At 51.2% G+C, this 26483-nt stretch overlaps 1 protein-coding gene and 1 long non-coding RNA gene across 2 annotated transcripts; both read left to right on the plus strand.

The window, feature by feature from the left end:
• The first annotated feature begins 477 nt into the window (after positions 1-477).
• On the plus strand, positions 478-1990 carry LOC149271145 (beta-enolase-like). The gene is made up of 5 exons (XM_089507578.1): positions 478-674; positions 1094-1295; positions 1434-1542; positions 1678-1736; positions 1891-1990. The coding sequence occupies exons 1-5, from the start codon at positions 539-541 to the stop codon at positions 1958-1960; spliced, it is 576 nt and encodes a 191-aa protein (XP_089363704.1). The 5' UTR covers positions 478-538; the 3' UTR covers positions 1961-1990.
• Positions 1991-16700: 14710 nt separating this feature from the next.
• Positions 16701-18247, plus strand: LOC149271146 (uncharacterized). The gene is made up of 3 exons (XR_016279773.1): positions 16701-16809; positions 16932-17027; positions 18206-18247. It is a non-coding gene; the product is annotated as an uncharacterized LOC149271146 (long non-coding RNA).
• The last annotated feature ends 8236 nt before the right edge of the window (positions 18248-26483 follow it).

Consider the following 26483-nt stretch of genomic DNA (forward strand, 5'->3'; position numbering starts at 1 on the left):
CCTTCCCTGCTTGGATCCCTTCCCCTTTCTTCTTTGTCCCTCCTTGCCCCCCATTTTTATTCCTCAGACTTCCTCCAGGCCCACTCCCTTCCTTTCCCAGCCCACAAGAAGGGTCAGCCATAACTATCCAAGAATATTTATTTACCCTCCAAGACACCCCCCCCCCCCCACCACTGCCACATTTTTCCAGAGTCCTTTGTGGCTTGCGGGAGACAAAAGGTATTTTATAATCAATTTTTTTATGACGTCTCCGAGTGAAATTCCTAAAAAAAAAAAAATAATAAGAATAAAATTAGAAAAATGCCAGGAATGGATTGCCATCTGTCATTGGGAATGCTTTGATTGTGAGTTCAATCACAAAAAGTCCAATCCAATGTAAAAGCACTGCTGCCACTGCTGTTTCTGGGGAGTGTGGGCTGGCCCTTGGCACTCATGTGCCCCCTCCTCATTTACCCTCCTTTTCTCCTCCCCCCCAGCCCTGGAGCTGCTGAAGACCGCCATTGCGAAGGCTGGCTACCCAGACAAGGTGGTCATTGGCATGGATGTGGCAGCCTCTGAGTTCTTCCGGAAGGGCAAATATGACCTGGACTTCAAGTCCCCCGACGACCCAAACCGCTACATCTCTGGGGAGAAGCTGGGGGAGCTTTACCAGAGCTTCATCAAGAACTATCCTGGTGAGTGGGATGGCTGAGGGAGGGAGACCCCGACGCTCCGCTCATCCCACCCAGCTTTGCAGGCAGCGTTTTCAGCTCTGAACATTAAAAGTACTTTCCAAGCCACTGGGCCTTTTTGAACACAGGGCTCAGCACTTGAGACCTGCTTCTAATGTTCAGCCTGTAACCCAGAGCAGACCCACAGCACTCAACCCTGCCTTGCAGTCCTGACTCATGCACTGCAAGCCTTCCTCAAAGACACCTGACAGCCATGTGGGGGAGCACTCTGTATATGGCCAGGAGCACTCTTCCCATGCCCGAGGCTCCCTGGGGCCCTCCTCTGCCTCTCAAAGCAATGTTTGGATCCAGGACAGAGCAGGCCAGGGAGGGACCATTACGACGTGCTACCTTTTAAACTCTTCCCCACTCACTCCTGCCAGTTGTTTCCATTGAGGACCCCTTTGACCAGGACGACTGGGAAACATGGAAGAAGTTCCTGACCCAGGTGCAGATTCAGATTGTGGGGGACGACCTGACAGTCACCAACCCCAAGCGCATCCAGAAGGCCGTGGAGCAGAAGGCCTGCAACTGCCTCCTCCTCAAGGTCAACCAGATCGGCTCTGTCACAGAGTCCATCCAGGCGTGAGTGACCGGCCGGGTGGCAGAGGGACGTGGGGCCTCTCAAGTGGGCCCACCTCGCCTGGGGAGGCTTGGAGGTGTGCTCCTGGGAGGGGTACTCCTGATGCCCCCTCCGATGGCTTCTCCTGCTCCCTTTCACAGCTGCAAACTGGCCCAGAGCAACGGCTGGGGGGTCATGGTGAGCCACCGCTCCGGGGAGACGGAGGACACTTTCATCGCTGACCTGGTGGTGGGGCTCTGCACAGGACAGGTGAGAGGCTACTGTTCACCTGGAGCCAAGGGACCATCCTAATGCACCTTCTCTTTGCTGGTCATATTAATTCATAGTGCACCTTCTCCCACTCACTGGGCAAGGTTTTATAATACTTTGGGTGCTCTTTTATAGATCAAAACCGGAGCCCCTTGCCGGTCGGAGCGTCTGGCCAAGTACAACCAGCTGATGAGGTGAGCAGTCCTTAAAAAGCCCTCCCCTCCCCTCCAGCCAGGGCTTGCAGGGGGCTGCTGAGGAGGGGGGAAAGCCCCCAAACTGTACATTCATCACCCTGAACCCTCTGCTGGGCTGGGCCTAAGAACAGCTGCCTGTCTTCTTGTTTTGCAGGATTGAGGAAGAGCTGGGAAATAACGCCCAATTTGCTGGGTGCAAATTCCGGAACCCTCTGGCCAAGTAAGACCCAGGCTCCGGCCTCCAAAGGAAGGAGGAGATACTGATCACCCAACCTTCTTCCTGCCTTGCACCCCCAAGAACAGCTCTGGGGGCCATCCGAATCTCACCCTCGTTCAGGCTGTTATGGGAACATACTCACTGTACACCTGTGGAGCCTCTCCAAATGCCATCTAGGGGGGCTGAATAAAAAGGCAGCTGCACCAGAACCTCCCTTTGTGTCTCCTGTTACCTTTAGTGCAGGGTGTGGGGTGTGCGCACCGTCTAAAAGGCCCACAAAGGTCAGCAGTGCCTGCTCTTGTCCTCACTTTCAGGGAACCAGACAGGGACAGCTTCAGACCTCAGAAAGTCATGCATGTGTGGAAGGAGTCCTGCATGGAGCCACAGAGTGGGAGGGATCCTGAGAGCCAACTAGTCCAACCCCCTTCTGCCAGTGCAGAATGGGAAACCACCACTTGTCAGTGGAGGTTTCCAAACAGCACTGCGCAGGTGCAGTGAAACCCATTTGTATGATTCGCAGAGACCACGAAGAAGAAACACACTTTTTCCAGGCAAAGTATTCTATAAAAATGCCAGCCAGAGATGCTGCTTGCGAAATGTCCGTAAGATGTGCCCGAAAACCCCCACAAAAGTATGGATGCCATTACATTACCTTATCTAGAAGATCCCTTATGACATCTTCTAGGTTTTGGATGCGGCGATGCAAATCCTTATTAACCTTTGCAAGATAAGAAAGAAATGTTACATTTTATTATAACAGCTTAATAACCATATCTAGCTTGGGCCTGCATCTCCCCATATGATCTGCCCCACACACAGATGTTCTGTTAAGAACATCAGTCTGGAAGAAGAAAAAAGCCCTCCTTCCGACCACCATCTTGAGAGAGAGAGAGAGGCAGGCCAGCAACAACAGGCCTTGCCTGAAGACAAAGAGCCCTCCTTCCGACCACCATCTTGAGGGGGAGAGAGGCCTATATGAGAGAGAAGATGAGCTGGACTTTCCTCCTTCCCTACTGGAATTAATAAAGGCTGGGGGTTCAAGTATCTTGGTTAAACTAGGGATTGGGGGACCTTCCAGGAGACCTCCAAATGTTGGCCTGGTGAGCCCAAGAGTGGCCTTGGTGGCAGGGGGTCATCTCTGGAGAAGGGGAAAAGAAGTATGGCCAATGGTCAATAAAATATTGGCTGGGGGGGACAAATGGGGTGGGGGCTGTTGGCCAAAGTGGAAGAGATGGAGGGGATTGGTAGATTTGGGGAGTGGGGGATGCTGGTGGCCCAGGACTTAGGGGTCCTTTTGGGGGGGATATGGCCTCTCAAGGGACAAGCCTTCATCAGCCCCCCCCCATGGCAACCCATGGGAGTGGGCTCTGTGTGAGTGTGATGGCCGTGATGACCCCACTGCTGCTGTCACAAAGGTTGCGCCAGAGAGACCCTGGGGTCAACAGTCTGAGGGGCTTCGGCTGCTTGAAGGGGTCAAGGCGACAGAGGCAAGGAGGGGGCAGCCAGAGGCAAAGGGGGGCTACATTGGGACTCCCAATTTCAGAATCCTGAAAGGGAAGTGTCCGGAGGAGAGGAAAGGTGCTACGAGCACAGTCCCAAACAAACGTCAGGGGCCAGGGCGCCACTTCTGCTCCTCCTGAAGCCGAGAGGAGAGCAAGTGGCGCTCTCCCTAGTGTTGCATTGGGGGTGTGCATGCGTGTGTGCGCGCATGCGCCAACAAGCACCTTTTCTCTCTTCCTCTTGAGGGGGGGGTCCGGACCCCTGAAACCCCTCCCCCTTAACTACGTCCTTGCAGGCAAGAAGCAGTGAGTTAAGTAGGGCAAAGCAGTCAGTCTGGAAAGGAAAGGATAGTGTACTTACACAATTCACATCTTCGGGATTTTTGGTATCAAAGGTAGGCTGTGTATGAGATTGAAATACACGTCAGGTATAAAACTCATAGAATCATAGAATCATAGAGTTGGAAGAGACCTCAAGGGCCATCCAGTCCAACCCCATTCTGCCATGCAGGAAATCACAATCAAAGCATCCCCGACAGATGGCCATCCAGCCTCTGTTTAAAGACCTCCAAGGAAGGAGACTCCACTACACTCTGAGGGAGTTTGTTCCACTGTTGAACAGCCCTTACTCTCAGGAAGTTCTTCCTAATGTTGAGGTGGAATCTCCTTTCCTGCAGCTTGCATCCGTTGCTCCGGGTCCTATTCTCTGGAGCAGCAGAAAACAAGCTTGCTCTCTCCTCAATATGACATCCCTTCCAATATTTAAACAGAGCTATCATATCACCCCTTAACCTTCTTTTCTCCAGGCTAAATATCCCCAGCTCCCTAAGTCATTCCTCATAGGGCAAGGTTTCCAGGCCCTTCACCATTTTAGTCGCCCTCCTTTGGACCCATGGCTCCAGTTTCTCAATGTCCTTTTTGAATTGTGGTGCCCAGAACTGGACTCAATATTCCAGGTGGGGCCTGACCAGAGCAGAATACAGTGGCACTATTACTTCCCTTGATCTAGACACTATACTTCTATTAATGCACCCTAATATCGCATTGGCCTTGTTAGCTGCTGCATCGCACTGTTGACTCATGTTCAACTTGTGGTCTACTTGGACTCCTAGGTCCCTTTCCCATGTTGTCTCCTTAAGCCAGGTGTCTCCCATCCTATATCTGTGCATTTTATTTTTCTGCCCTAAGTGCAGTACCTTACATTTCTCCCTGTTGAAGTTCATTTTGTTAGCTGTGGCCCAGCTTTCTAGTCTATTCAGGTCATTTTGAATTTTGATCTTGTCCTCTGGAGTATTACCTATTCCCCCTAATTTGGTGTCATCTGCAAATTTGATAAGTATGCTCCCAATTTTGTCCTCCAAGTCATTGATAAAGATGTTGAATAGCACTGGGCCCAGGACAGAGCCCTGTGGGACCCCACTGGTCACTTCTCTCCAGGACGAAAAGGTGCCACTGCTGAGCACCCTTTGGGTTCGTCCGGTCAACCAGTTACAAATCCACTTAACAGTTGCCTTGTCTAGCCCACCTTTTCCAAGCTTGTTTGCAAGAATGTCATGGGAAACCTTGTCAAAGGCCTTACTGAAATCAAGATATACTGCATCCACAGCATTCCCTTCATCTTTCAAGCTGGTGATTTTTTATCAAAGAAGGAGATCAGGTTTGTCTGGCATGACTTCTTTCTCTGAAACCCGTGTTGACTTTTTGTGATGATAGCATTGCCTTCTAGATGTTCACAGACTCTCTGTTTAATGATCTGCTCCAGAATCTTTCCTGGGATTGATCTCAGACTAACTGGATGGTGATTGTTGGGATCCCCTTTCTTCCCCTTTTTGAAGATGGGGACAACGTTTGCCCTCCTCCAGTCGGCTGGGACTTCTCCTGTTCTCCAGGAGTCCTCAAAGACTATTATTGCCAATGGCTCCGATATTACATTTGCCAGCTCTTTTAATATCCTTGGATGGAGTTCATCTGGTCCCGGAGACTTAAATTCATTTAGATTAATAAGGTATTCCTCTACTATCTCTTTACTTATTCTGAGCTGAAATGCCCCTATTCTGTCCTCTGCTCCATTATCCTCAGGTTGAGCCCCTTTGCCTTTTCTGAGAAGACGGAGGCAAAGAAGGTCTTGAGTAATTCTGCCTTTTCTCTGTCTTCTGTTAGCATTTTGCCATCTTCTCCATGCAGTGGCCCTACCGTTTCCTTCTTCTTCCTTTTGCTGCGGACATATCCAAAAAAGCCCTTTTTATTGTTCTTAACCTCTCTGGAAAGACTGAGTTCATTCTGCGCTTTAGCTTTTCTGACTTTACCCTACAAATGCCTGCTATTTCTTTGAATTCCTTTTTCGTGATTTCCTCCTTTTTCCATTTCTTATACATCTTCCGTTTCAAACTCATCTCCGTTGAAAGTTCCTTAGTCATCCATCCTTGTTTCTTGAGACTTCTCCCGTTTTTCTTTCTCACTGGAACTGTTTGAAATTGTGCCTTCAGTATCTCCCTTTTGAGAAACTCCCATCCATCTTGAGCGCCCTTCTCTTTTACTATAGTTGACCATGGGATCGCCCCCAGTATTTCTCTAAGTTTACTGAAATCCGCTCTCCTAAAGTCTAGGATGCGTGTCTGACTCTGCCAGGCTTCTCCTTTCCATTGTACAACAAACTCCAGGAGAACATGGTCACTTCCACCTAAGGATCCCACCACTTGCACCCCATTAACCAAGTCATCCTTGTTGGTTAGGATCAGATCTAAAATAGCTGACCCCCTTGTTGCCTCTTCCACCTTTTGGACCATGAAATTGTCTTCCAGGCAAGTGAGGAATTTACTAGGCCTTGAGGATTTGGCTGAGTTTGACTTCCAGCAAATATCAGGGTAGTTGAAGTCACCCATCACTACTACATCTCTCCTTTCTGAGTGTGTGGTCACCTGTTCTAGAAAGGCATCATCCAATTCCTCCATTTGATTGGGGGGGTCTGTAGTAGACTCCCACCATAACACCCTTGTTGTTTCCCTCCCCTTTGATTCTTATCCAGATGCTCTCCACCTGGCTTCCAGGATTGATGTCCAGGATCTCTTCACTGGTGTAAATATCTCTGACATATAGTGCTATTCCTCCTCCTTTCCTGTTTGGCCTGTTTCTCTTAAAAAGGTTATACCCCTCTATTTCCACTTTCCAATCATGAGACTCATCCCACCAGGTTTCAGTGATGCCTGTTATATCATATTTGCTTTGTTGTACTAGGAGTTCGAGTTCATCGTGCTTATTTCCCATACTCTGTGCATTAGTGTAGAGGCATCTAAGACCATGTGTTCCCTTTACTTGCTGCCTGTGCAAGTTCCTTTGCCTCCCACTGTTGGGTCCTTGCACTGTTTGTCTTGTTCCCTGTCAGTTTGACTATCTTCTCCAGCCCTTTTGCCTTCCCGAATACTGTCTCCCTCCCCCACATAACTCAGTTTAAAGCCCTCCTGATCAAATTCTTGAGGCTATTGGCAAAAACGTTTCTGCCAACTGGCGTGAGATGCAACCCATCCCTTGCCAGAAGTCCCTCCTCATGGAACTGCAGCCCATGGTCCAAGAATCCAAATCGTTCTTGGCGACACCATCTGCGGAGCCAGTTTCTTCTCCCTTCCTGGACCATGCCCTTCGACTGGGAGAAGAGAGGAGATGACAACCTGTGCATCCACCTCTTTCAGCTTCCTACCCAAAGCCTCATAATCCCTTATGATATTCTGAAGGCTATGCCTTGCAGTATCATTGGTTCCCACATGGACCAAAAGAAAGGGATAATGGTCAGTAGGCTTGACAAGTCTTGTCAGCCTCTCTGTCACATCACGGATCTTTGCCCCAGGGAGACAGCACACCTCCCAAGACATCTTGTCAGGCCCACAAACCACTGCTTCAGTGCCTCTCAGCAAAGAGTCCCCGATGACCACCACACGCCTCCTCCGAGGCTTAGCAGCGGCCGTTCCCTTTGGTGGAGCTTTCTGGGTCCCCTGTTCTGTCCCTGAGGTCTGTCCCTGTTGCTGTTCCTCATCATCCCTGATAGCAGAGAGAGATTGAAATCGATTCTGTAGCTGTAAGCTTACAGAATGTTCCCTGGTTTCCCTACTTCTGTGTGTGACTTTCCTCCAAGTATCTCCTTCTGTTGTGTGTGAAGTGACCTCCTCCTCCCCAGCAACTTCCTCTGTGTCTTTCCTGTCCAGGACCATCTGGTCTCTTCTGGTCAGAAAAACCTCTTGCTCCCTAAGATGCTGAAGTGTAGCGACCTGGGCCTCCAGCTGCTGTACTTTCTCTTCTAAGAGGGCTACCAACTTGCACTTGGGGCAGGTAAAGTTCCCCATATCCCTAGGCAAGAAGACAAACATCCCACAGGTGTTGCAGGTGACTGCAGTAGGGCATTCAGTGTCCATATTGAGAAGTCTTAAGGAAGCTCTGAACAAAACTGTGGGTTTCCCCTGCTAAACACCAGTGTAAAGACCCCCTGATGGCTTGGCCTTTGTCCCCAAACTCTGTCCTTGAGTTCAATTCACTGGCCTTATAGTTATGTAGACTAGCTCCTTTCAGAGCCAAGTCTCTGACTCACTTCCTCTGAGCAGAAATAGCCACAAGCCCCTTAAGGAAAAGGGAAAAGAAAATGTGGAAGGTTAAAGGGCCCCCTCTAACAATGTTCCCAGGCCAGCTTCTATTTACTCCAAACCCTCCTTGACTATATAACAATTTTTTAAAAAATAAAAATAAATAATTCGCGCGCCGTTAGGCGCATGCCTCACCCAGGACTTAAAGAGAATTAGGCTTCTGTCCACTCCCCCCAAGATCTACAACAATATCCCAAGTTTAAAAAGGTCAGATCTCACCAAAGCACATGGAGAGAGAAAACCAGCTTTCCTCTTGGAAAAGGTGAACTAGAATGCCTCACCCAGCACTTAAAGAGAATTAGGCTTCTGTCCACTCCCCCCAAGGATGCTGGCCATGAAAATACTATTACCTTTTGAATCAAGTCTCTGATCAGTCTTTTCAGATGAATCACATGGTTCCTCAGAGATTCGTTTTCAGCTGTCAAGCTTGCAACCTAAAAAAGAAGGTTCACATTTTATTATAATGGCTTAAAACTACATTAAATGCTTAGAATCATAGAATCATAGTTGGAAGAGACTGCAAGGGCCATCCAGTCCAATCCCATTCTGCCATGCAGGAAATCCAAATCAAAGCACCCCTGACATTGCTCGGTCCTAGCATCTGAAAAGTCTGGAAATCATAAACGACTCAGGGAGCTGGGGATGTTTCGCCTGGAGAAGAGAAGGTTAAGAGGTGATATGATAGCCCTGTTTAAATAATTGAAGGGATGTCATATTGAGGAGGGAGCAAGCTTGTTTTCAGCTGCTCCAGAGACTAGGACACAATGGAGCAATGGATGCAAGCTGCAGGAAAAGAGATTCCACCTCAACATTAGGAAGAACTTCCTGAGAGTAAGGGCTGTTCAACAGTGGAACAAACTCCCTCGGAGTGGAGTCTCCTTCCTTGGAGGTCTTTAAGCAGAGGCTGGATGGCCATCTGTTAATGAGATGCTTTGATTTAAATGCAGGGTTGAATGACTCTTGTGGTCTAGAGTTAATGTAATCATATATATCTCCATATATATATATATGTGTGTATACACACACACACACACACAGTCACACAGATCCACACAGATCCAGGGAATACATAGCTCTCTGTGTTATATATACACACACACAAACACACACAGAGAAAATTTAGTTACAATATTATATACATACACATACATGCCAAGGTATGAACAGAGCATGTGAAATCATACATGTGCATACACACACACACACACACATCAATATATACAGGACATGTATGAGGCTCACTGGGTGCCCTTCTTCCCCATCTTGGGAACCCATCTGACATCTCCCCATCACCAGCCCACAAGCAGGTCCTCTCCAGGACACAATAGGTCACAGTGGCTCAGGCCAAACCAGACCAACTCCTCCAAACGAGTACAGAGCAGGGATTCTGGTTGAGCGGATACCACAGATCCACTCATCAAATGACCACGTGGCCATTTTGATGGCCACATTTTCCATGTCCCACCCGTTTATTCTCACAGAGGAGAACAGAAGCCTCTTACAGTTTGTCTATGGCTGGGAAATGGTGCTCATCACATGCTCAGAAGCCCCTTCACTTGTTAATGAGGGGAGTTCTGCCTCTATGTAATGTCTGAGATGCAGCTAGGTCTCTCTTGGAATGCCACTTGTTTGGCAGAAGGATGTGGGCAGCACATGGGAGCAGGAGGAGGAGGGGGTAGACCAGGCTCCCAGGGGTAGGTCCTTCTGTGGGGTGTTGTGGGGGAAGGGGAGAGAGGTGCGGCCAGAAAGCACCTGGGGAAGAGAAGTCCAGCAGACATCCCCCATGCGCTCCATGCTGAAAATACCAGACAGCATCCAGTCCTTGGTCTATTAATGGAGGGGGAGAATGGATCAAGAAAATTGAATTTGCCATGGCTAGTCAACATTTCTCATCGTATCTCTTGCATCAACAACTCTTTGGACTGATTTTCAATTTCCCTAGTTCTGAATTTCAAGCACAAAATATGAATCTCAGCAGGTTTCCAAGTTTTGTGACAGATTTAAGCCGCAAGCTGGGATTTGGCTTTTTCTGGAAAATAAAACCCAGAGATAGACAGACCGACTGACAGACCTCCGCTCCTTTTCTCTCCCCTCTGCTAGAAAATCAGTGTCGTTGAGCAGGAGAAGATTGACAAAATCATGATTGACTTGGACGGGACAGAGAACAAGTGTAAGCAGAGCCTTTCTTGGGAGGAAGGGGAGGGAAGGGACCCCTGGGCCATGCTGGCCCCCGGTGCCTCACTTTTATTCTGCCTTTCCTTCTCACAGCCAAGTTTGGGGCCAACGCCATCCTGGGGGTCTCCCTGGCTGTTTGTAAGGCTGGTGCGGCCGAGAAGGGGGTCCCCCTCTATCGCCACATTGCTGACCTGGTCGGGAATAAGGAGCTCATCCTGCCTGTCCCTGTGAGTGACTTTGCAGTGCTTGAGATGGGGGTGTTTACACAGGGGAAGGGCACAGGGGAAGGTGGGGAAGGGGCCTGGGTCTTGGAACAGGAGGGGCTGGGCCCTGGTTCCTCAAAGGAGAGGGCAACCAAGGCCTTGGGCTTTTGGGGGGGGGGGGGCTACAGAGGGAGCAGGCTGTGTCCTGCCTGTCAGCAAAGGTGTCTTCCCAGGAAGGATGGAGGAGGCCAGCAGATGGGGGAAGCACCCCCAAAGCAGGGCACGAGGGCATTGGGAGGCATTGAATGGGAAACCACCAGCTTGGCACTGGATCATAACACTTTCCTTCCCCCAAACTCCCCAGGCCTTCAACGTTGGGAACAAGCTGGCAATGCAGGAGTTCATGATCTTGCCCGTGGGGGCCACCAACTTCAAGGAGGCCAATCTTGAACTTACCTCAGATACTGAACGGAGTTGTTCCCGGCGCTGAACCAAAGACATCATGTTCCTTGGATGCTTGTCATACAATTCCCCACGTTCCTCAGTGGTGATGCAGCTATCCACTTCCACCTGAAACATATTCGTATTAAATCATTGCATTAAAGATAGACAAACTGAAATAAAGGAGAAGGAATGGAGGTTGTATTGTCTGCAATGGAAGAAGAGGTCCCCCTCAAGATGGTGGTCAGGACAGACCAGCCTCAGGATCCTTGAGAAGGGACCTAATCCCTGGAAGGCGGAGGGCTTTCTAACCGAGTATCCCTTTGCCACACTGCTGAGGATATATAAAACACACACCAAAAAGACAAGGTTCAAAAGAGTGGGTGAAGTTGGCATCTGTTCAGTATCCCTCTCCTGTTAAAAATAGATTAGTAGGGTCGAGATGAGGCTCCGAGGGGGAAGGAATTCCAGGTGTGTTGAAGGTCAGGATTACAGAGGGGCGTCCAAATGGGCCGGTTGCCCAGCAAAGCTGACGTTGGTTCAGGATGGGCAAAAAAGGAAGCAGTCTTGGCATTTGCACACCTCAGGCACAATCAGTGCGCGGAATTTGCTGCTGCCATATGGATGTGAGGGGGTGGCCACTAGCCAGCCCACTTTCAAAGCCAACGAGGCAAAGGAAGGGAGGGCAAAGAGCGGAGCGCAGGGAAGGAGATTCCTCATTTCCATCTCTTTCATTTAAACCACACTTTTCTCCCCACATGAGACCCAGGGGTCCTTCCTCCATGAAGCACAAGTTGTCCCTGAGGAGAGGTAATGAGGTGGGGGCTTGGGTTGCAGCCCTCCCTCACTGAGTGCCAGGAATGGATTGCCATCTGTCATTGGGGATGCTTTGATTGTGAGTTCCTGCATGGCAGAACGGCATTGGACTGGATGGCCCTTGGGGTCTCTTCCAACTCTATGATTCGATTCTATGATTCTACCCCTTCCTTTCCCCTCTCATCCCACAGGGCAGCTCCCTCCCAGCGGCCACTCAGAATGTCCCTGCTCACATTCGGATGGGATGCCAGACAAACAAGGAGGCCTTTGCTGGGCCCCTTGTGCCTGGCAGCCCCAGTCTTAATCTTGGGCCCATGTGCCGTGGGCCTTCCAGCCAGGTGCCCTCCTCAGCCACGGATCCCTGCACACTCCAGGGCAGGGCCAGGGCCAGGGCATGGGTGGCAAGTGGGTGGGCCTGGTTCCTTTGGGGTCTCTGTTGAGTCTGACCACCAGGAGCAGTGGGTCACCCTGCTGACCTCTCCCCTCCTTCCACAGCCATGTCCATCCAGAAGATCCTTGCCCGTGAGATCCTCGACTCTCGGGGGAATCCTACGGTGGAGGTCGATTTGCACACTGGCAAAGGTGAGTGCAGGCCAGAGAGCATGTGGGTTTTGTCCTCCTGGTTTTAAGGGGTGGGTGGAAATCTGTTTGTTTCCTTGGAGGTCAGTCAAGGTGCCCCGTTGACCCTTTTCTCTCCCTGCCAGGCCGCTTCCGGGCAGCCGTGCCCAGTGGCGCCTCCACCGGCATCTATGAGGCCCTGGAACTCCGGGATGGAGACAAGGCCCGCTACCTGGGCAAAGGTGAGAGGGTCCAGACCCACCTGATGGGCTGCATGGAAGGGCTTCCTGGCAGATGCCCCGGGTGGGGGGTGGGCTGGGCTGCACCAGGGTCAGAGGTCAGGTTGGAGGAGGAGGACGATGAGAGGAAAGGGCCCTGGGACCAGGAGGGGGCCTTTCTTGGAAATGTAGGTGCCTGAGTGCTGGCAAAGAGAGGCTGCAGCATGAACAAACTCCTTCCTTTCTCCTCAAAAGAAACCTCACTCAGGGGTATAGCTGTGGGGAAGCCAAAGGAGCACATTAGCCCCCCATAAGAGCTTTGCTCCCCCCCCCCAACTGCCACTATGTAATTTCCCTTCAATGCTCACAGTTCTAGCATTGCAGAGCGGGAGACCTTGAAACTCCTTCCCACCTGGAACGCCTCTTCTCCTTGCCACCTTTGCATCCCCTTGGAAACCCTTTGCCTTTCTTTGCATGCCTCCATGGTGGTTCTCAAGGCTCAGCTGAAGTTCCACAGTGCTGCAGTGCTGGAGATGTGGGGAACTGGTGGGAGATTTCTCTGGGGAGGGAAGAATCCTTATGGGGGTGCAATGCCCTCCTTTCCCCTGCTCCAAAGGTACATCTCTGGAAATGGGGAACAGGCTTGTGGCCCTCTTGGTTGCTGGATTGTGTAGCAGTGGCTCTCATGAGTGGCTTTAGGAAGGGCTTTGTTTAAATCTTGGGGGTGGTGGTGGGGGAACACTTGGAGGACCCCTCCTTGTCTGACTCTGGAGCACAGCTTGTCTCCAGGAAGAGGCAAGCCTCCTCCCCACCAAACCTCACCATCTCTGGCTTCCCCATGGTGGCTGGGGCCTTTGGATAAGGCCAGGGAGTCCTGGCCAGGTGCCCTCCCCATTTCTGTGGGATGCTCCTGCTTCCCACCATCTCCCTCTCCTCAAATCTGCCCCACTGGCTCTGTCTGCCTCACTCTCTGCCACTTGTTTTGATCAGGGAGTCTCTGACATCTCCCAGTTGGCCCACTAAGTCCACCTTCTGGCTCATTCACCCTGTTTCAGTCCTTCTGTGCCCCCCCCCCCCCCCGGCCAGGATAGAAGCTGGTCCTTGGGCAGGACTGTGACCGTGGGAAGGGGCTGCCATTGCTCCCCTTCATCCACCCATCCATCCACCCACTCCTCCCTCCCTCCATCTGTCTGTCTATATAGGGGTGTTGAAAGCCGTGGAGTACATCAACAAGACCATCACCCCAGCCCTGATTGAAAAGGTGAGCTTCGGGGGGGGAGGGACCCCGCAGCGGCTGGGATAAGTGGGGGGGTGGGAGGGAACAGGACATGTACGAGGCTCCCTGGGTGCCCTTCTTCCCCATCTTGGGAACCCATCTGACATCTCCCCATCACCAGCCCACAAGCAGGTCCTCTCCAGGACACAATAGGTCACAGTGGCTCAGGCCAAACCAGACCAACTCCTCCAAACGAGTACAGAGCAGGGATTCTGGTTGAGCGGATACCACAGATCCACTCATCAAATGACCACGTGGCCATTTTGATGGCCACATTTTCCATGTCCCACCCGTTTATTCTCACAGAGGAGAACAGAAGCCTCTTACAGTTTGTCTATGGCTGGGAAATGGTGCTCATCACATGCTCAGAAGCCCCTTCACTTGTTAATGAGGGGAGTTCTGCCTCTATGTAATGTCTGAGATGCAGCTAGGTCTCTCTTGGAATGCCACTTGTTTGGCAGAAGGATGTGGGCAGCACATGGGAGCAGGAGGAGGAGGGGGTAGACCAGGCTCCCAGGGGTAGGTCCTTCTGTGGGGTGTTGTGGGGGAAGGGGAGAGAGGTGCGGCCAGAAAGCACCTGGGGAAGAGAAGTCCAGCAGACATCCCCCATGCGCTCCATGCTGAAAATACCAGACAGCATCCAGTCCTTGGTCTATTAATGGAGGGGGAGAATGGATCAAGAAAATTGAATTTGCCATGGCTAGTCAACATTTCTCATCGTATCTCTTGCATCAACAACTCTTTGGACTGATTTTCAATTTCCCTAGTTCTGAATTTCAAGCACAAAATATGAATCTCAGCAGGTTTCCAAGTTTTGTGACAGATTTAAGCCGCAAGCTGGGATTTGGCTTTTTCTGGAAAATAAAACCCAGAGATAGACAGACCGACTGACAGACCTCCGCTCCTTTTCTCTCCCCTCTGCTAGAAAATCAGTGTCGTTGAGCAGGAGAAGATTGACAAAATCATGATTGACTTGGACGGGACAGAGAACAAGTGTAAGCAGAGCCTTTCTTGGGAGGAAGGGGAGGGAAGGGACCCCTGGGCCATGCTGGCCCCCGGTGCCTCACTTTTATTCTGCCTTTCCTTCTCACAGCCAAGTTTGGGGCCAACGCCATCCTGGGGGTCTCCCTGGCTGTTTGTAAGGCTGGTGCGGCCGAGAAGGGGGTCCCCCTCTATCGCCACATTGCTGACCTGGTCGGGAATAAGGAGCTCATCCTGCCTGTCCCTGTGAGTGACTTTGCAGTGCTTGAGATGGGGGTGTTTACACAGGGGAAGGGCACAGGGGAAGGTGGGGAAGGGGCCTGGGTCTTGGAACAGGAGGGGCTGGGCCCTGGTTCCTCAAAGGAGAGGGCAACCAAGGCCTTGGGCTTTTGGGGGGGGGGGGGCTACAGAGGGAGCAGGCTGTGTCCTGCCTGTCAGCAAAGGTGTCTTCCCAGGAAGGATGGAGGAGGCCAGCAGATGGGGGAAGCACCCCCAAAGCAGGGCACGAGGGCATTGGGAGGCATTGAATGGGAAACCACCAGCTTGGCACTGGATCATAACACTTTCCTTCCCCCAAACTCCCCAGGCCTTCAACGTTGGGAACAAGCTGGCAATGCAGGAGTTCATGATCTTGCCCGTGGGGGCCACCAACTTCAAGGAGGCCAATCTTGAACTTACCTCAGATACTGAACGGAGTTGTTCCCGGCGCTGAACCAAAGACATCATGTTCCTTGGATGCTTGTCATACAATTCCCCACGTTCCTCAGTGGTGATGCAGCTATCCACTTCCACCTGAAACATATTCGTATTAAATCATTGCATTAAAGATAGACAAACTGAAATAAAGGAGAAGGAATGGAGGTTGTATTGTCTGCAATGGAAGAAGAGGTCCCCCTCAAGATGGTGGTCAGGACAGACCAGCCTCAGGATCCTTGAGAAGGGACCTAATCCCTGGAAGGCGGAGGGCTTTCTAACCGAGTATCCCTTTGCCACACTGCTGAGGATATATAAAACACACACCAAAAAGACAAGGTTCAAAAGAGTGGGTGAAGTTGGCATCTGTTCAGTATCCCTCTCCTGTTAAAAATAGATTAGTAGGGTCGAGATGAGGCTCCGAGGGGGAAGGAATTCCAGGTGTGTTGAAGGTCAGGATTACAGAGGGGCGTCCAAATGGGCCGGTTGCCCAGCAAAGCTGACGTTGGTTCAGGATGGGCAAAAAAGGAAGCAGTCTTGGCATTTGCACACCTCAGGCACAATCAGTGCGCGGAATTTGCTGCTGCCATATGGATGTGAGGGGGTGGCCACTAGCCAGCCCACTTTCAAAGCCAACGAGGCAAAGGAAGGGAGGGCAAAGAGCGGAGCGCAGGGAAGGAGATTCCTCATTTCCATCTCTTTCATTTAAACCACACTTTTCTCCCCACATGAGACCCAGGGGTCCTTCCTCCATGAAGCACAAGTTGTCCCTGAGGAGAGGTAATGAGGTGGGGGCTTGGGTTGCAGCCCTCCCTCACTGAGTGCCAGGAATGGATTGCCATCTGTCATTGGGGATGCTTTGATTGTGAGTTCCTGCATGGCAGAACGGCATTGGACTGGATGGCCCTTGGGGTCTCTTCCAACTCTATGATTCGATTCTATGATTCTACCCCTTCCTTTCCCCTCTCATCCCACAGGGCAGCTCCCTCCCAGCGGCCACTCAGAATGTCCCTGCTCACATTCGGATGGGATGCCAGACAAACAAGGAGGCCTTTGCTGGGCCCCTTGTGCCTGGCAGCCCCAGTCTTAATCTTGGGCCCATGTGCCGTGGGCCTTCCAGCCAGGTGCCCTCCTCAGCCACGGATCCCTGCACACTCCAGGGCAGGGCCAGGGCCAGGGCATGGGTGGCAAGTGGGTGGGCCTGGTTCCTTTGGGGTCTCTGTTGAGTCTGACCACCAGGAGCAGTGGGTCACCCTGCTGACCTCTCCCCTCCTTCCACAGCCATGTCCATCCAGAAGATCCTTGCCCGTGAGATCCTCGACTCTCGGGGGAATCCTACGGTGGAGGTCGATTTGCACACTGGCAAAGGTGAGTGCAGGCCAGAGAGCATGTGGGTTTTGTCCTCCTGGTTTTAAGGGGTGGGTGGAAATCTGTTTGTTTCCTTGGAGGTCAGTCAAGGTGCCCCGTTGACCCTTTTCTCTCCCTGCCAGGCCGCTTCCGGGCAGCCGTGCCCAGTGGCGCCTCCACCGGCATCTATGAGGCCCTGGAACTCCGGGATGGAGACAAGGCCCGCTACCTGGGCAAAGGTGAGAGGGTCCAGACCCACCTGATGGGCTGCATGGAAGGGCTTCCTGGCAGATGCCCCGGGTGGGGGGTGGGCTGGGCTGCACCAGGGTCAGAGGTCAGGTTGGAGGAGGAGGACGATGAGAGGAAAGGGCCCTGGGACCAGGAGGGGGCCTTTCTTGGAAATGTAGGTGCCTGAGTGCTGGCAAAGAGAGGCTGCAGCATGAACAAACTCCTTCCTTTCTCCTCAAAAGAAACCTCACTCAGGGGTATAGCTGTGGGGAAGCCAAAGGAGCACATTAGCCCCCCATAAGAGCTTTGCTCCCCCCCCCCAACTGCCACTATGTAATTTCCCTTCAATGCTCACAGTTCTAGCATTGCAGAGCGGGAGACCTTGAAACTCCTTCCCACCTGGAACGCCTCTTCTCCTTGCCACCTTTGCATCCCCTTGGAAACCCTTTGCCTTTCTTTGCATGCCTCCATGGTGGTTCTCAAGGCTCAGCTGAAGTTCCACAGTGCTGCAGTGCTGGAGATGTGGGGAACTGGTGGGAGATTTCTCTGGGGAGGGAAGAATCCTTATGGGGGTGCAATGCCCTCCTTTCCCCTGCTCCAAAGGTACATCTCTGGAAATGGGGAACAGGCTTGTGGCCCTCTTGGTTGCTGGATTGTGTAGCAGTGGCTCTCATGAGTGGCTTTAGGAAGGGCTTTGTTTAAATCTTGGGGGTGGTGGTGGGGGAACACTTGGAGGACCCCTCCTTGTCTGACTCTGGAGCACAGCTTGTCTCCAGGAAGAGGCAAGCCTCCTCCCCACCAAACCTCACCATCTCTGGCTTCCCCATGGTGGCTGGGGCCTTTGGATAAGGCCAGGGAGTCCTGGCCAGGTGCCCTCCCCATTTCTGTGGGATGCTCCTGCTTCCCACCATCTCCCTCTCCTCAAATCTGCCCCACTGGCTCTGTCTGCCTCACTCTCTGCCACTTGTTTTGATCAGGGAGTCTCTGACATCTCCCAGTTGGCCCACTAAGTCCACCTTCTGGCTCATTCACCCTGTTTCAGTCCTTCTGTGCCCCCCCCCCCCCCCGGCCAGGATAGAAGCTGGTCCTTGGGCAGGACTGTGACCGTGGGAAGGGGCTGCCATTGCTCCCCTTCATCCACCCATCCATCCACCCACTCCTCCCTCCCTCCATCTGTCTGTCTATATAGGGGTGTTGAAAGCCGTGGAGTACATCAACAAGACCATCGCCCCCAGCCATGTCCATCCAGAAGATCCTTGCCCGTGAGAGCCTCGACTCTCGGGGGAACCCTACGGTGGAGGTCGATTTGCACACTGGCAAATTCTGGTTGAGCGGATACCACAGATCCACTCATCAAATGACCACGTGGCCATTTTGATGGCCACATTTTCCATGTCCCACCCGTTTATTCTCACAGAGGAGAACAGAAGCCTCTTACAGTTTGTCTATGTCTATTTTCCCTTCAATGCTCACAGTTCTAGCATTGCAGAGCGGGAGACCTTGAAACTCAGAATGATTACCAACCTTTGAAGTTACACCAGTCTGACGTATCGGAGAAAGTTTCCTTGGAAATTTTGGCTTATACGCTCTAGATCCGTCAGAAAGGACGTAAAACATCCTTCCTCTTTCGTATCCTCTGCCACTCGCCATTTTTACGGCAAAGAATGTCTTTCTATGTTGCTATGATACACTTCAGATTAGAATCATAGAATCATAGACTTATACAGCTGAAGAGACCACCCGTCCCAAGGAGTTCCAACAGAGAATGCTGTCTGCATTGGCATGCCGTCCCTGCCAGGTTGGACACAGGGGGCCCTCCAGAAGACCTCAGCCCCCAGGCAGGCCATGCATTTGGGGGCAAGAGGGGAGCATCCTCCCTCAGTCTGGGGCCCAAACTTAAAATGGAGGTGCTGATGGGTGGGCCGATGGTCGTGCCAGGAGAGCCTCCCTGGCGGCTGGGAAGCTCATGCAAGGCTGGAATGAAGGAGCTACTTGAGGGTATAAGATTACAGAACTCAGGAAATTCCTTATTTTTGGAAGGACTAGAAGTCCCAGAATCCTTCAACTGGCATGGCTATACTGACTCTCTGAGGCCTGAACACTGATTCCTTCCACATCATCATCTCCCTTCTATCTTTCCAGAACCTGAAAGCTGTTGTTGTTGTTATTTCATATCCTTTTATTTCGAGGTGTCATTCCTCTGTACAGACACCGGGGGGCGCCGGGAAGCTCCTAGGCCCTCTGCGAAGCCCTTTACTTCCATTGGCTGCTGCTCCTTCCCTTAATCCTCCCGGTTCCTCCATTCGACAGAGTGATTTCCCTTCATGGTGCAATGCCTCAGTGCGGACACAGGAGGGCGATAGATAGCAAGAAACGAGGCGCTGCCTCCCAGTGACGGAACAAACATCAGAGAATTCAAGTAGACCCAGAGAAGGGCCCCGCCCCTTCGCCGACGGTGGCGCATGAAGCTAAAGGTCCGCCCTTGGAGTCTTAGGAAGCCAGTTCGATCCCGGTTTGGGCTTTTACAAAAAGAAACCTGCTTAGAAAAGAGGAACTTTAATTGTTTTAAAATACTTTTTTAAATTTTATTTTAAATTTTTTTTTATTTTAATTTTATTTTACTGTATAAAACATACATTAAATATAAATATAAAATATAAATTAAAATAAAGAATAAAATAATAATAAAAACATTATTCACTTACTAGATCATTATATCATTTACTTAGTGGGGGCAAACTTTACTTTATTTGTGGTTTAGGTGTTAAGAGGGTGCCATATTTATTTTATTATTGGCTTAGATTTAGTTGGTGAACGAAATGCTTACTTCCTTTATTCTATATTGACTTGCTTTCTGCCACCCTTTTCTCATTTACTATTTGCATAGTTGCAGGGGGGAACATTCATTGATTTTAGGATTTATTTAGTTGCTAGGTGCAATTTTTATTTCATTGATGATTGACATCATTGGTCAGTCCAATATTCATTTCGGTTATTATTTGTTTATTTCGTGGGTGCAATGTTTCTTTATTATTTACATGGTTGGGGGGGACATTATTTTCATTTCTTATTTACTAGTCGTTGGCTAGAACATTTATTTTATTTGCTGTATTTGCAAATTAATAAATAAACTGTAATAAATTATGAATTATAATAAGGACAGGTTGCTGACCTGTCGCAGTATTGCTTCTTCGTGGTCATCTACGAATACATATAATTTCATTTTCACTGCGCCTGCGCAGTCTGTTCGGAAACTTCTAGAATCTCTGGGCAAAGTACACTTTGCAACATAAGGAAACTTTTGGGCAGTAACCCCACCCACCCATTATAAAGCCTCTGCTTCCCACTCTTTTCCCCACTTACGCACTTTTTACGCCGCATAGGCGCTATGAGAATAAGCCAATCAAGAGCAGGACACTGAGGGGACGGACGGGTGGGATTTGTATGTATTTGCAGATGACCACTCGAAGAAATACTGTTACAGGTAAGCAACCTGTCCTTCTTCTTCGTGGTCTCTGCGAATCATACAAACGGGTTGAGACTGACAAGCTTAGGTCAGCGGCGGAGGGAGTGTCCTGAGACAAGTTGAAGTTCAAACAGAATTGGTTTATTAACAATAAACTCTAGAACCAAACCTTCGTGTCAATCATTCTTTGTGACAAACCTTAAACCGAGACTGAGGACTTGAACAATAAATCCTGAGCAAAGTAAGGCACATGGTACCTAGTAGCTAATGCAATTCAGATATCAGGTCAAGTAGAGGCCAGACAGGGCCTAACAGATTTATCAATAAACATGAGGTATCCGCACATAACTCATGATTACCTGCAAGCAGCGCAGGCGAACAAATAAGCAATAGGGAACAAAAACCCTAATGTAGAGGTTATAAGACAGCACATAGTTAAGGATTTCAAAACCACAGGTGTAAGCAATTCTGAGAGCACATAACAATGTAATCAGTGCAATCCTGAGATTAATACTGCCCTTCCAAAGGCTGTATCCCGTTTGGCCCTGACATCCAGCCTGTAATGTTTGATAAAGGTCATTGGTTGGGACCAAACGGCAGCCTTGCAGACATCCTCCAAAGGCATTCCATTCAAGAAAGCGGAGGATGCTGCCACTGCCCTGGTTGACTGGGCCCGAACCCTGGCTGGGAGAGGCTTTCCCAACAGCTCATAACAGAGATGGATGGTACTAGCCACCCATTTACACAACCTCTGAGGAGATACAGGCAGCCCCTTTTTCGGTTCCGAGTAGCATTGGAACAATCTCTCGGACCGACTTGAAACCGCAGTCCTGTCCAAATAGAAGGCAAGAGCCCTCCTAACGTCCAAAGTATGCAGGTTGCGTTCGACCTCAGTGGTCAGGTCCAGGGCCAGGGTAGGCAGCACAATGACTTGACACATATGAAAAACCGAGACTACCCTCGGAAGGAAGGTGATATCGGTGCAGAGGACAACCTTATCTCTATGGAACCTAAGAAAGGGTTGATCCCTCCGCAAAGCACAAAGTTTGCCCACACGGCGAGCAGAAGTGATGGCCACAAGGAAGACATTCTTCCAAGTCAATAGTCTTCAGTCAGTAGTGGCCATTGGTTCATAGGGTCTATCTTGCAAGGCAGACAGCACAGCATCCAGGCTCCAAGCCGGGGTCGTTGTCAAGGCAGGAGGGTGAAGGTTAGCACAACCCCTCAAGAAAGTCTGTACCAGAGGGTCCCTGAAAAAAGAAGGTTTGCCGGATCGTGAGAAGGTCGGGACGGGGCTCGAGCTGAAGAAACTCTCTCTTGGAGAGCTGCAGAAGCACAGGGAACCACGGTTGTCTTGGCCACCAAGGGGTGATGAGGATCGCCTCCGGACGATCCGCTGTCATCTTGGAGACTATCCTGGAGATCATTGGAAACGGCGGGAAGGCATATAGCATCCGACCTGACCAGATGAACCCGAATGCGTCTCTGAGGCAGTTCTCGCTTTGCGTCCAGGAGCAGAACTGGGGACAGTGAGCGTTGTGAGCAGTCGCGAAGAGCTCGATCCGGGGGCAGCCCCATCAGTCGAAGAGGTCGCTGACTGTCTCTGGATGAAGCCTCCACTCCTGACAAGTGGTCGCAGATCTGCTGAGTTGGTCCGCTGAGTCGTTCTCGTCTCCAGGCAAGTGGATCGCTTGGAGGGTGATCCGTCTCTGCATGCACTAGTCCCAGATTCGAAGTGTGATGTCACCTGGACTTGGTCTCTCCCTGCTTGTTGATGTAGTACATCACCGTGGTGTTGTCCATCCTGGGCAAAACCATCTTGCCTGTCACATTGCGTTCGAATGATCGTGAGGCTTTCTCCACTGCAAGCATTGCCAGCGCGTTGATGTGGAGACATCTTTATCCCTGGGACCATCTGTCTCTTATCACGAGATCGAGCAAGTGTGCTCCCCTGCCTTCCAGTGATGCATCTGTCGTGAGGGTCACCTGTGGCTGTGGCGGGACGAACGGCATGCCAGCACAAACGTTGCAGGAGTCTAGCCACCATTGTAGAGAAGAGGCGACAGGTCTCAGGACAGTGAGCTACTTGGAAGGATGATCCTCCATTGGGTTGAAGACCGAGAGGAACCAAGCCTGCAAAGGATGGAGACGAAGCCTTGCCAAGGGAGTGACAAACGTCATCGACGCCACGTGTCCTAGGGCCACCTGGACATCCCTGGCTCTGACCCTTCTGTGGGCTATGCAAGACTGGACAGCCGTTGACAAAGCCTGGAAATGGTCTCGAGGGAGATATGCGATGCATAGCACGGACTCGAGGACAGCGCCGATGAATCTGATGTGGGTGGACGGAGCGAGATGGGACTTCTCTATGTTGACAGCGAGCCCTACGGATGCCAGGAGATTCAAGGCGAACCCGGTCGCCTCCTGAAGATGTCCCTGCAAGGTCACGGCGAAAAGCCAATCGTCCAAGTATGGGAACACAATGTACCCTCTTTGATGAAGGTAAGCCACCACTAGTGCCATGCACTTGGTGAAGACCCTCGGTGCAAGACCAAAGGCAAGGACATTGTAGTGGTAGGCGTCGGGCCCGACGGCGAAGGTGAGGAATCGTCTGTGGGACTCCCAAATTCCTATGTGGAAGTAGGCGTCCTTGAGATCAATGGGCGCGAACCACAGTCCCTGATGAAGCAAAGGCAGGATAGAGGCCAATGTTACCATACGGAAACGGCGATAGTCAAGGAATTGATTAAGGCTCCTTAAGTCTAAAATTGGTCTGATGCCCCCATCTGCCTTAGGCACAGTGAAGTATCGTGAGAAGAAGGATCTATGGAAAAACTCGGGAGCGACAGGTGAGATTGCTCCCTTGCTGAGCAAAGAGTGTATTTCGTCGAGAAGGGTGTCCGAGGGTGGGGTGCAAACAAAAGACCCGGTTGGGGAAAGGTCCAAAAACTTGAGGGCATAACCCCTACGGACAATGCTGAGGACCCACGAGTCAGATGTGATGGAGGCCCAGATGTTAACAAAGGGCCTCAAAATATTGAAAAAAGAAGGTGGGAGGGTGGCAGAGACGAAGCACGCTGAAATCTTTCAGCTCCTCTTTTTGGCCTAGTCGGGCTCCTGCCGACGGTTATTGCGGTACCGACCAGGGGTGTTCTGTTGACCGAAACAGGAGGAGGACTGTGAAGGGTACCTCGGTCTCTGGCATCCCTGCTGCTGGAAGGGACGGTCATGTTGGTAGGACCGTTGGGACTGACCTTGGTTCTGCCAAGGGCGCTGCCTCTTCCTGAATGGCGGAGTGGGGGCTGAGGACATGCCATGCTTTCTAGCGGCTGCCTTCACTCAGTATTTCTTGTTGAGTGTCTCATCAGTCTCGGCATGGAAGAGCCCGGACCCATCAATCGGCATCTCCTCAATAGCGGCTCTGGCGTTGAGGTTGAGATCAGAGCCCCGGAGCCACGCATGATGACGAAAGGCGATTGAGGCCGCCATCGCTCTCCCCATACAATTGGTCACATTTCTTGAGGTAGTGATGAGCCAGCTACCTATGGAGTGGGCCTCATCTCTGATCTCGACGAGCTTGTGTTGGATCTCGTCTGGCACATCAGGGATCAAAGGAAAGATGCCCTCCATCAGCGTCTAGACGTATGCCCCCATGCACGCATTGTAGTTGGCAGCTTTGGCGGCAAGGGCAGCAGCGGAATAGGCCTTTTTGAGCAGCAGATCTACCTTCTTGGCTTCAAGGTCCCCCAGAGACGTGGCCTGTTTCTGGGTGAAGGTCTGCTGGGAGCCCTCCACGATGGCTGAGTTCTGCTTTGGATGTGATGTCAGCCACGAACAGCAAGAGGGTGAAATCCTGTAAAGGGACTCCACCTTACGGGATGAACCAGCCAGAGAAGTAGGGGAGTCCCATGCCCGCTTCAAGATGGTCTCAAAGACGGCAGTAGGGGGATCGAAGGAGGAGTCGGTACCCTGCCCTGTACTTGATGCTCGACGGGGTCTTGGGCGCCAACATTTGAGTAGGAGAGCTCAATTATATATTCATTAAATGAACAGAAGTTGTCGGTTGGGGAGACCGGTTCTGGGCGATGCATCTCCTGCAGGGAACCTGGGGGTGACAGTTCCGTCTCGGAAGGCTCCTCCGAAGACAAAACCATGTCGGGCTCTGATTCAAGCTCCTCGGGCTCCTGAAGCACAGCTGGAAGCTTGGGATGGGATGGTTCTCTAACCGGTACCGGGACTGTGGATGTTGAAGGCTTCTGCGGTCGGCGTGCAGAAGTTGCAGATGACTGCTTCGACGCCGGCGCCACTGGTCCCGGTGCCTTACATCCCAAATGCCTAGATGAAAAGTATTCGAAGGCATGCTCCTTGGACACAGACATATAGTATTGGTCCATCTCCAATTCGTAAAAGAAGTCAGGGTCTTCCTCCCGAGGAACCTCCCGTGCAGGCCTCAGAACTGGCGTGGTGGAACGCCGCCCAGAAGACACCGATTCTTCATCCTCAGACCTATCCTTCTCCTTCCGAGTGGAGGATGGAGACTCGGAAGACTCTCCCATGCCTGAAGCTTTATGAGGGCGTTTCGCGGGTTTGGTGGTGGCGCTGGGCACATTAAGACCACAGGCCACGGAGGTGGCGGCACTGGGTTCAGCAGAACCATGGGCCGCATCGGCTGGAGGCGCAGAGGACACGCTGACCAGGCTGTGACAGACGGGGGCAGAGCCAGTTGTCGGAGCTGAAGACGGCCGGGGATCCCCTTCCTTTGGTTTCTTCAGGACGCCTTGGGCAATGGCGGAGGTGAGGCGGAGGTGAGGCGAGATTCCCGGTTCTTCCTCGCCTGGGATGAATTTACAGAGTGGACAAGCCTTGACGTTGTGGTCCCTCCCCAAACAGAGAAGACAGGAGGAATGGGGGTCCTGGACCAGCACCTTACCGCCACAGATGTCGCATTTCTTGAACGGAGCCGGAGACATGGTCGAAGTCAAAAACGAAGCCAGAGTCAAGCCGATCCAAAGTCAACAATACACTGGGAGAGTAGAGCCAGATGAGTCAAAGAACAGTCCAAAGTCAAAAAACCAGTGATTCAATGAAAAAGAGGTAGCAAATGCAAGCAAAGTTCCCTCTACAGCAGCCAACGCAGCGGAAAAAAGGAACTGGGGAAAAGAGTGGGAAGCAGAGGCTTTAGAACGGATGAGCGGGGTTACCGCCAAAAGGTTTCCTTATGTTGCAAAGTGTACTTTGCCCAGTGATTCAAGAAGTTTCTATTTGTATGATTCACAGAGACCATGAAGAAGAAATTACAATATTAACTGGACGAATTAAAGACAGACGTGTTTATGGGGCCACTTTATCGAAGGCGCCATCATGGGACCCAGCAACTGAATAACTCATAAAATAAAGGTTGGCCCTCCACTGGCTGCCCATTCGCTTCCGAGCGCAATACAAGGTGTTGGTTATCACCTATAAAGCCCTAAATGGCTTGGGCCCAGGGTACTTGGAGAACCGCCTCTCCCCATATAATCCGCCCCGCACACTCAGATCAGCCGGGAAGCATTTGCTGACAGTCCCAGATTTTAAATACGCCACAACATCGCGTAGAGCCTACTCCATCTCGGCTCCTTTGCTCTGGAACGCGCTTCCCAGTGAGCTCCGCTCGGTTCCTCCCTTGAACGGTTCAGGAAGGAATGAAAAATCTTCCTGTTCCAAACAGCTTTCCCCTAATTTTCTCCCTTTGTAGCCTCCTTCCTCCCCCTCACCATTATTATCTTTGTTGTAAACATCTTATGCTAGTTGGATATTCCTATTGTGATTTTAATGTATACCTTGACCCCCCAATGCATAATAATTATCGGCTTGTATCGCTGTTGCCATTTTTGGGTAAGGTGATCGAGAGGGCGGTTGCGATCCAGCTCCAATCGATCCTAGATGAAACGGATTATGTAGACCCATTTCAAACCGGGTTACGGGGTTGAGACGGCCATGGTCGCCTTGGTCGATGACCTCC

Source organism: Sceloporus occidentalis, unplaced genomic scaffold (genome assembly GCF_023333645.1).
Source record: "Sceloporus occidentalis isolate IW3139 unplaced genomic scaffold, rSceOcc1.0.p SCAF_547, whole genome shotgun sequence".
Lineage (NCBI taxonomy): Eukaryota > Metazoa > Chordata > Lepidosauria > Squamata > Phrynosomatidae > Sceloporus > Sceloporus occidentalis.

Excerpts from the sequence above, each read along its gene's own strand:
- LOC149271145 (XM_089507578.1), top strand. The coding sequence starts at position 539 with ATGGATGTGGCAGCCTCTGAGTTCTTCCGGAAGGGCAAATATGACCTG. Across the intron at positions 675-1,093 it reads CTTCATCAAGAACTATCCTG|TTGTTTCCATTGAGGACCCC; the intron begins GTGAGTGGGATG and ends CACTCCTGCCAG. Across the intron at positions 1,296-1,433 it reads GTCACAGAGTCCATCCAGGC|CTGCAAACTGGCCCAGAGCA; the intron begins GTGAGTGACCGG and ends TCCCTTTCACAG.